This window comes from Merops nubicus, unplaced genomic scaffold (genome assembly GCF_000691845.1).
Source record: "Merops nubicus isolate BGI_N331 unplaced genomic scaffold, ASM69184v1 scaffold10521, whole genome shotgun sequence".
In the NCBI taxonomy this organism is placed as follows: Eukaryota; Metazoa; Chordata; class Aves; order Coraciiformes; family Meropidae; genus Merops; species Merops nubicus.
Window position 1 is genome coordinate 46,842 of NW_008590282.1, and position 10,157 is coordinate 56,998.

At 41.1% G+C, this 10,157-nt stretch overlaps 1 protein-coding gene across 2 annotated transcripts in view; it reads left to right on the forward strand.

Annotated features, from left to right (window-relative positions):
• Positions 1–10,157, forward strand: part of EIF2B3 (eukaryotic translation initiation factor 2B, subunit 3 gamma, 58kDa) — a 100,159-nt gene that overhangs the window by 46,746 nt on the left and 43,256 nt on the right. For both annotated transcript variants that reach the window (XM_008949877.1, XM_008949878.1), the window contains exon 5: positions 4,123–4,212. In XM_008949877.1, coding sequence (XP_008948125.1) covers positions 4,123–4,212 — 90 coding nt within the window. The remainder of the gene's footprint in view (positions 1–4,122; positions 4,213–10,157) is intronic.

Consider the following 10,157-nt stretch of genomic DNA (forward strand, 5'->3'; position numbering starts at 1 on the left):
CCATGGGATTTCTCTTTCTCAGCTAGTTTATTTGTGAGGTGGTGAGGTTAATGTGGCAATATCCCATGCTTAGTAGAGAGGCTTTTTGGCTTTAAGCATTGTGTGTGCTCCCTTCAGATTTATGATTTTGACCCCAGCTTGGCATTATCTCACTGTCAGTGGGAGTGCAGGGCTGGTTTGAACCTCCAGCTCTTGGTGGTAATCTCTCTTAATTAGTTTACAGTTGAAACAATTGTCCATTTTTTTGCCTTTAAAGAAGGGAAGTTTGCTCTATCAGTGGTTGATTTCACTGAGGGAGGAAGTCTTGAGGGAGGTTATCAGAGAAAAGCTCCAGGCTCCTCTTTCAAAGCAATGCCATGTATGAAGCATGCATCAATCCTGTTAGTACTGCTTATTATTTCACAATGGCGTGTCAGGAATTATGGGCACAGACCTTTCTAAGGACTCTTGCAGACCTTTATGGACTCTCATCCCGAGTCAGGATTTTGTGGAATTATGTGCTAATAAAAGATAATTTTACACATTAAATTGCATTCTTTGAAATTGCTCTTTTAATTGCTGGTCTTTCCCTGACTTCTCCACAGATCTTTCCGAGACTCCTCATTGTCGACTTTCTGCCAGGGCGCCCTCCATGTGTCATCTAAAATCTGCCATCACTTAACATAACACACAGAGCTTACAACTGGGAGCAGCCCCCTCCCTTGCATGGGAGCACAGACAATAATAGACACTATAGTGACAGCGCCAATGGGAGTTTTACCATGTATTTTAATGACTTGTGCTTGATTACATTTGCTAGATTGAACCAAAGTTCTTTTAGTAATTGGTATGATTTTTAGAGGGTTCACGTTTTACATTCCTCACTCATTAAAGAGCTCCAACAATGACTGTTACAACTTTCATCTCAATGATGACCCTCTCAGATATATATCCAGTCTTTTTCTTTTGATAAACCACCCAACTCGGCATTCATTAACACTTAACCATCTGCAGCCAACCACTCCTAGTACCTTCTCCCTTGCTTTGATGATATAATTAAAAGCCTTCTGTATTATCTCCCCGAGAGCGATAAGTGTAGGTGCGTCAGCTCTCGGCACATGGGTTGTTTGTTACTTGATTCTCTCTGCATCAGCTGTTCCTTGGGACAGGATCGTTTTTCATATGTTATAAAGATTAGCTGATGGAGGGGAAGATCAGAGGCATGAGATGGGAGAGTGGCTTTGGATATTAGTAACCAGATGCTCATTTGAAATGGTGATGGAGTTTTCTGTTATCTGTTAGATTATTTGGCTCCTTTGCTTTTACCTGAAGATAAACTGGTTTGAGCACTGGTCAATGAAAATTAGCATCATCTTTAGTGGCTTATTATGATAGAATCCTCTTATCAGTCTGGTTTAGTGTGGGTATTCTCTCCCTGAGTCTGGTTTACAGAAATCGCAGCTTTGTTTATGCATGTGCCCAAACTTGCCTGTTTGACCTTTGAAGCTGTGATTATAATATTAATCTATGGGTCTATTCTGTTGCAAATCACTTAGGTGGTCTGTATTTCAGAGGATTTTCATTGCGGGACCTCCCTCTTGTCTAGCATGATGTTCCATTATTGTTAGAATATTCTCCATTGAAAGCTACCTCAGAATGGCATTTCCGTACATCATCTTGTCTGGCTGGGTTTTGTGGGGTTTTTTTTTGTGAGTGATGGAGCTGCAGCTAGAATAGCACTGTGCTACTGTCTGTCCACTTGCACTATCCACGTAACTTTGTGTAACTGTTATAAAGTTGCTTAGGTACAGAAAAACTTTGTACAAAACTTAGGTACCGGTACAGACTACAGCCTGCACATCCTCTGTGTCCTGCAGTGTAGCTAAACAGTGTTATTCCAGTTTGTAGGTGGGGAGACTGTGTGAAAGCTGCACAGACACTGGCAACAGCATTTATTTAGGAGTTACTGTTCTGCACTCTTCTGCTTGATGTCATGCCCTTGCAGTTTTCCCCTGCCTTGTATCTAAGGGCATTGTGATAGATGTTAAATATGGACAGAAGAACCTGGCATTTGGCACTAAAGAAACTCTGTCCTGTTTGTTATCTTCAAGTTAATAATTGGGGTTTTTTCCTCCTAATTTTCTCTATCCTTCCCCTGTTGCATCTATTTCTATTTTTTTTTTTTTACATTTCTTGCCTTGTTCCATTGTTTTGCTTATTTTCCCAGCTTTCCTCCTTGCTCTATTTCTTTCCTTTTTCTTTCAACCATTTCAGTAAACTCAATATTTGTTAAAAAATACAAGAGAGCTCTTTTTCTCAGAGAAGATATGTAAATTCTCCCTCTCATAAATAGACAAAATGTGGAAACCGTCCTCAGGATGCAGAGCAGGTGGGAGTGTACTGACTTCCCACTGCAAGACATCATTAAAATTAGTGGATTTACTATCTTTTTTGCATAAGGAACATTGCTATCTGGGCTGACTTCCACAGCAACATCTGGGTCACTGATAACATCAGTACTGGAGCATTGCTAGGTGAGCTCATGTTTGGTTAATGAAGTAATCTGCTGAAAGTGCATATATCATTTTTTAGTACCACGCACTTTACTGCAAAGTGTTGTACTATTATAGGAGCTTTCCTTTGCAAGTGGGACATAAAGAATTTTGTTATAGCTAATAACATACTTGAATTGAATGGCATGCTTGAGAAATACCACCTAAATTATAAAATTAAAAAACTTACTTTGGTAGCTCAATGTATTAATGGAGAAATACACTGAAAATAGCTTATTAGAACACTGATATTTTTGGTAGCTTTGGTGTTACCAAATATTCAGTGTGCTAATATCGCTTTACTACACGTGTGTGTGTGTGTGTGTGTGTGTGTGTGCCCAAATTGTGAGTGATCCCTCTGTTCAGCTAACTAAATAATAAAAGTGATGATGATCACAAAGATCTGACCTCAGCATGTTGTGGAATAAGCAAACAAAAGTTGTAAGGAACATGCTGGTAAGATATGATCATTCAACCTTCCTTATGAAATACAGGCATCAAAGGAAGAAGAATGAAAACAGAGACGATTTCAGGTGTGGATTTAAATTTCTCTCCGTGATAGTCTCTGAACTGTGAGTGCAGTTGGAGATCTCTTGATCAGCCCAGTGTGTAGTCCTTGACTGTTACAGTGTTTTGTCTCTTTTAATTTGCAAGCTAAATACTCTTGTGGCTTTTCTATCCTGAGAACTAGTGGTGAGTGTTCAGACAGCCAGTACACTCTCCAGTGTGGCTGCAGGTGTATGGAAGGGAAAGGAATATTGGCATAAAATATCTAGCTGCTTTGAGACAGGTTCCAAAAAGGGTTTCCCCTACCTAAGAGCAGAGAACACATAAAGAGCTGTAATAACAGTAATTGGTGAATCTTTGTGATTTAGAACTTTGTTCTTAAAATGTTTGAGCTATTGGAGATTTCCAAGTTTCTGAAATATTAACCTGCCACTGGTCTGAAAGAGAAGACTTCCCTGTTTGCCGTTGTTTGGCTCATGATGAGTGTGAGTTTTACTTATCTTTTCCACCTTACTGGGCTAGATAGGCAAATGCTTTGTAATTGAGGTATGGCAGTCACTTGTAATGTGTGCTGTAGGAAAGGTGAGCAGACCCCCATCTTCTCCTTCCTCTATTCCCCTCCAGGAAGTGTTGGAAAAAATACAGTAGTGGTGTTGTGTTTGCTAGCAGAACATGCACAGCCTTGCATATTAAGGCAGGCACTTAGCCAGCAGCTTTGAATTATTGTACCCTGACATTACCCACTGTAACTTTTAGCACTCTGGGCCCATTACTTTGGCTTCCTGCCCAGTAATGTGCAATTTCCACTTACATAAGAAAATGCAGCAGGAGTAATGATTCCTTGGAGGAGGTGTTTTCTTTTGCAGCAAATCAGCCCAAGGCCAGCAGGTGGAAGTTTATAGACACAGCCCAATAATGGCACCCTGGACTCTTCCTCTCTGTTAATATCCAAGAGTAGATGGAAAGGAACAGATCTGCCTTTGCACACTTTTCACTATCCACAGACTTAATTGCAAAGTCAAGCTCAACTACATGGCTCTGCAAAGCTCCATGTTTTTTATATTTTTTTGTTTTTCTTTTCCAGATACCCCAGAATGCACATCAGAACAGGGCTGATGGATGCCCATCTCTACTGTTTGAAGAAATATGTGGTGGACTTCCTTGTAGAAAACAGGTAAGAAACCAAGCAATACACAAGTTAGTAGCAGGTGTTTGCATTGACTTATGGTTTGTACCAGAACTTTTAAAGGAAGATCCGTTTCATTAAATTGGCTAGCATTAAAGAAATGTAAAACAAACTAGTTTTCAAATGCTTCAACTACACTAGAAGGAATGCCAAGCATTATGTCCCAGTTTCTTATTCAGACCTTCTTAAAAAATTTAATAGTCTACTAACACAATAAGTGATTTTTTTTTCTTCTCTTTTTTTCTTATTTTCCTAATGTATCTGTGCTTTTTGGCTGCTCATTTCACCAGGGCTCCCACATTGTTAGGGCTGTGAATACATTTCTGACCTTTGGTTTCCCCCACCACAGTCTGTTTTGGCCTTTACAGTCACCTTTTCTCTCCCCTTTCACATCCACCACCACTGCAGGTGGGCTATCTCTGTAGCATCCTATGTTTTTAGCTTGTGATGTTCCTCTGTCAAAACTCTGAGACCACCCACAGAGAGTAAGAAAAACATCCATTTATGGAAGCAGAGAAGGATCTTGGCTATAATATTTCATGAAACAGACCAAAAAAAAAAAAGCCCTGTTTATCTTTAAAAAAAACAAACAAATGAACAACCCCCCTCACAGTAGGTAGTTCAGTTTTCAAATGGTATCTTGTTCCTACACTTCTTGTAGCACTCCCATGCCTGTTAACATATATTGAATGATCACTGAGTTCTCAAGAGTTTCTCTCCTCTTAAGTAAGATGAAAGATAAAGGGGCTGACTAAGCGTGGTGTTCATAGTGCTTTTCCTTAGCATGCAGACTGACATGTGAAACAACATTGGGCGTGGGGGGATTTTGTGGTAGTCTTGACCACATACAAATCTGGCGATGCAGCTGGATACATGATTGAAGAAGCTCTTTTCTGTGAGTGAATTAAAAAAGTGGAAAATCTGTGTTAACCCCCAGGGCAATTTCTTGCCATGCATAAGAAAAAAGCTTATCGGATGCCGTGACTGGCACGTGGGGCCATTGTACAAGTTGTTTTAATTGCCAGTTGTGTATGCAAATGTGTCTGAGAGGTGAGAAAGCTTTAGGAGCAGCAGCAGATGATTTAAATCTGGAATAAGCTGTTTATTCATTGTATTTTAGAAAGTCGGTGACAGTCTGGACTTCTTGCATTTCCTGTGGTAGCATGAAGCAGTGTTTGTGCCTTTTTTTTCTTCATAGTACAACATGTAGAACTAATTTCTTGAAATCCTAGCCATCCAGTTTTGCTGGGGTTAGACATTTCTGGAATATGAGACATTTCACACATTCGGTTCTTTTTCCCTGGTATTTCATGCTGTTTTGAATTTATATCATTGGGTCTGTGGGACAAGGACAGTCTGTCAGACATGCCACAGTCTGTGTGTGACACAATGAGGCCTCTAAGCGTAAATAGTGGTAACTTCAGATTTCAAGGCTGTATGCTATGTCCGTTGAAACTGGTGAGATCTTTGGCTTTGTCACTCGTTAGGTTTTGCCTTGTATTAACCAAAGCCAGCAGAGTGAAATCCTGCTCTGAACTCCTCTGGTTGCGCCCAAGGTATGACCAGCTGAGTTTTTAGTCCTCTACAGAGAGGTCATTCTCTACCTTCATTATTGTATGAAGCTGTGCTTCTCTTCTCTGGCACTTCCATGACAAATACATAATCACAGCAGCTAGAGAGCATTTCTAAGACCTGATAGCAACATCAGGCTTACTAATGGCAGGTAGCTGCTTCATTCTTTTTACTACAGACATGCTGCTTATTCAGTCAATTGAGAGAGAGTCAATTGCAAGTAATGTGCTCAACTGGCAAATCTGGGGAATGGGACTTTTGCCATGAGGAATAACTTGGGCTTTCAGGCTTCTGGCGTTGGTAGGCATTTGCAGCTTGTTTTTCTTCTCTGAGGAAGGGGAGGGCAGTGCGTAGCCAAAGATCTTTCCATGTTTGGCAGCAGTATGCCAGGACTTCTGAAAGACCCTGTGGAATATTTTTGCCTCAAAAGTACTGACATCTACATAATTGTTTGGGTTTAAGAATTCTTTTTAATAGTTTGTTTTTTAGTCTAGAGAGAACCTACAGTAAGATTTTGCCTCTCTGCAATTCCGCACCAGGACTGGAGAAGCTCAGATGCCTTGTTTAAGTTGTGCATGTTTAAAACTAACAGCAGGGACTGAAGTGAACAGTGAAGCTCTTGTACGGTGCCAGGAAGTACTGACACAGTGTACTTCCTCAATATTACAATATTTACATTGTGTTAATATTTTAACAGCAGGGTTTGATGGCAGGCAGAACACCTTTTTTCATTGTTTGTAGCTCAGAGAAGCCTTTACTTTTTTTTTTTTTCCAAATTTTATTTTAACTTAAAAGAGCAGAAAAGATGTTGCCCAGCAATAAAACTTACAGATCCTACAACTGGCTCACCCTTTTGCAGAGAAAAATTATTATTATTTCCAGGTCAAAGAGTTACATGAAAACTAACGTCATTATGTACGTCGGATCTGTTACTCCCCATGGGATAAAGGCCCAGTGTAGTCCCAGCTTAGCTGCAAAGATATAGGAAGAACAAGCTCTCCCTAACTGAATGTAGTTTGTGTAGAGCTGCACCTGTAATGGTAAATTGCATTCCTCTACTTCAGTTGGATTAATATGTGTTGTATGTAAACACTAGCAACTAATACGAAAACAGAGGAAAAAAAGAATGTGAAATGGCTAAACCTTTGTTTTGTCCAAGCATATGAATCTTGCTTTAGGTTTCAGGACACCTTTGTTGTACGACATCTCTGAAAAAAGGCTGAAGGTATTGTTCAGCTCCAAAATTGCGTCATGATACCAAGGTTTTGTTACCAGTTTGCTGGCTGTCTTGCCTTGTGGTACTGGACAAATACCTTCATTTTTCTATGCACTCTTCTGGGTGGGATTGTTTGGAGAATAATTAGTATTTGTTTGGCAGCAATGAGATTGTACTAGAATGTATGTTAGGAAAGGTCAAAATACTGTTTTGTAGTGTGTAACTCAGCTCGTAGTCCTTCAGTAGAGTTTTACGAACTGTTTTAAAAGGACTGAATAGTAGATACTCCTGCCTGAGCTGTTATTGCACTATAGCCAACCAAACAAATCCTTGAGTTTTAAAAAGCAGAGATTGCTAATGCCTTTGAATAAAAGTTAGAGGAAATGTTGTTTGCTAGAACTCCCTCAAATACATATATCCAGACAGAAGTAAAAAATATCACACCCCTAATGTTGTTTAAATCAGGGCAATTTATTTTTGGGGGGATGAAACTGCTTTCTCTTTCTTCTCCTAGGAGGAAAAAATGCATTTTGAGTATTAAAATCCCCATCTCAATCTATTGCTTATCCACTAGTTCAGCACTGGATCCTAGTGAGATCGAGTCTTCAGGTCCTACCTGGTCCAGATCTAGCAAGGTCAAACACTCGTGCTTCTACGGTGACTTGGGGAACAGCTAAGAAGTTTTTTCCCCTAGCAGTTTGTTATTCCCTGCAGCTGGAATTTATTCCTTCCCTTCTCTCCATACTCCTGCATCACCAGGGTAGGTTAGTTATGCGCCTGCTCCAGACCAGACAATTGTATCGCCGCGTCCTTGCAGGAGAGGGAAATCAGTTCAAAGTCTGATTTCCCTGCATTCAGATGAGATCTCTTGCCTGAGCGTTCTCAGAATAAAGCCAACCTGAGGACCTGACAGGTGCTGGGCTTTGTGGCACAGGGCAGACGGGCGAGCGCCGGCCGTGCGGCTGCAGGAGCTGCTGTGCCGGGGCAGGGCGGGGCTGGCTGGGGTGAACACCTGCACCACGTGCCGTGGCTCTGCTCGGGCCGATGGTTCCGCGAGCGGAGCCAGCAGGCTAGACAGGAGCCGGGGCTGTAGCTGGCTGGGGGCACGGCTCCACCCCGCAGCTGGCGGGCCTCGCACCCCTGGGGCCCTGTGGTGGCAGCCAGCACAGTAGCCAGTCCCTTTTTTGGCACTCTCCTGAGTGCTAGGTTGGAATCCTGCCTCGCTGCTGCATTCAGGGCTGATGGAAGAAGAGTGTCCTTATTCCCTTTCCCTTGTGAACTTCAGCTGTAGCGGGGGGCAGGCTCTAGGCCTGTGCTTTGAGCCCAGCGTGGTGCACAGGCGTGCACTGATATTACTTCACTGTGTGCTGACAGCTTGCTTGCTAACGATCCCAGCAAAGCTGCTAGCAGAAGAAATGTGATCAAAGTGAAATTGCATGGTAGTTTGTGTTCTGTTTTTCCTGAAAATTTCTAAAGCTCTAGCCCGGTCAAATAAGACCTCTGATTTGCAGGAGAGCAAGGAGGGAGATAAATATAAAGCAACCCTTTCCCCTGTAAAGTTTTAATGTGGAAAATTCAAACTTGCTTTGAAAATCTGTGTGTTGAAGATGTCTCACTATCTATCCTGTCTGTATACATAAAAGCATATATAATATGCAAGTACAATATATGTATGCATAAATGGCGTTTTGCCTCCAATCAGTTGTGCAGGTACAGATGGCATCATTTGTTATATGTGTAAGGATTTCACCTTGCTCACAGATGAAACTTGTAGACACATGAAGGTTGCCATTTGCAGTTCTCATTGAGGTAGATCAGAAAATCTGAAGCCAGATTAAGGCTGCCTAAAACAAAGCAGTATATGGTCTTGTTTATTAAGTTACCTCCCAAAAATCACTTTCATCAAATTTCTTCAGTGCAGAGCTTGCATGAATACGCTAATCAAATACTAACTTCACAAAGTTAAGCATTTGGCAGTTAGGAAGTGCCACAGCTGAGGCTCCCTGTGCAACCTTTTGCTTCTGTGTGCGCCTTGTGTTGTGGTACGGTCTTCAGTTACCTGGCACTGTACGGGTTTTTTTCCTTGTGTGGTCATTGCTTTGTTTGTTGCCTGAGAGGCTTGCTGAAGAAGAGTGTTCCATGTTGTATGGAACTTCTGTAGTTCAGGTAAAGGCTATCAGCCTTGCTTGCTGTTTAAACACGGTTCTGAAGATAGGTAAATACTTTCCTTTTGGATTTTTCGTGCTCATCACTGATACTATTATGTTCTACACACACTTCATTGACTATCTTTCCAGTACCTCTTGTTAGTGAACTAACAGTCTTTCTCCATACTGAAAAGGCAAAACTAGGGCATACAAGAGCATGTTTGTTTTAAGCATGCCATTTTTCTGTCCTTAATGTTATACAGAGAGCTCTTAATGTTGAAAAAATCTTTTCCATTGATGACAGATGTCATAGGGTGACACTGAAAAAATCGAAAGCATACAGTCAATTGCAACCTGCAGAAATTAGATTTGTTCTGCGTTCAGCAGCATCTGTAAACTCCTCTCACAGAAAGGAGTTTTAAAAAAACAATTAAAAATCAGTTCTTCACATGTCATTCTTTTGCCTTATATATTAACAGTTCTCTTCTCCTCTCAGAGCCCTCTGCCTTGTACATTTAACACATTCTAGCAAATGAGGCAGGCATTCTTCTGCCTCATTACACAACCCTGATTCATCCCCAGGGCATAGTCCATTTTTACATTGGGTGAAGAAGAGATCAAGACTGGGAGATTGGGGAGAGAGGAAAAGTAGATGAGTGTGTCTAAGGATTGTGTAATAATGGGTGCATGTGACATCTTAATTAAGGTTGTATAATCAACATAGTTCTAGATTTTCTTCATTTGAGTGCCCAAACTGTTACCACTACATTCTTTTAAGTGTGTGTATATTTATTTATATATGTGACACTTTCAGCAAGAGTCACAGTAGCTGATTAATTCTAATGGAGTAGCTGCTATCAACATAGCTTTATCACCTTTCAGGTCAGCCACCAGAAAGAGATGGGATGCTCTAAATTTCAAAGAATATCCATCTCAGCCTTTGTAACCTTGGCCTGGAGCGTACTCTGTTACTCGGTGGAGTAGTCCACGAGCGGTTC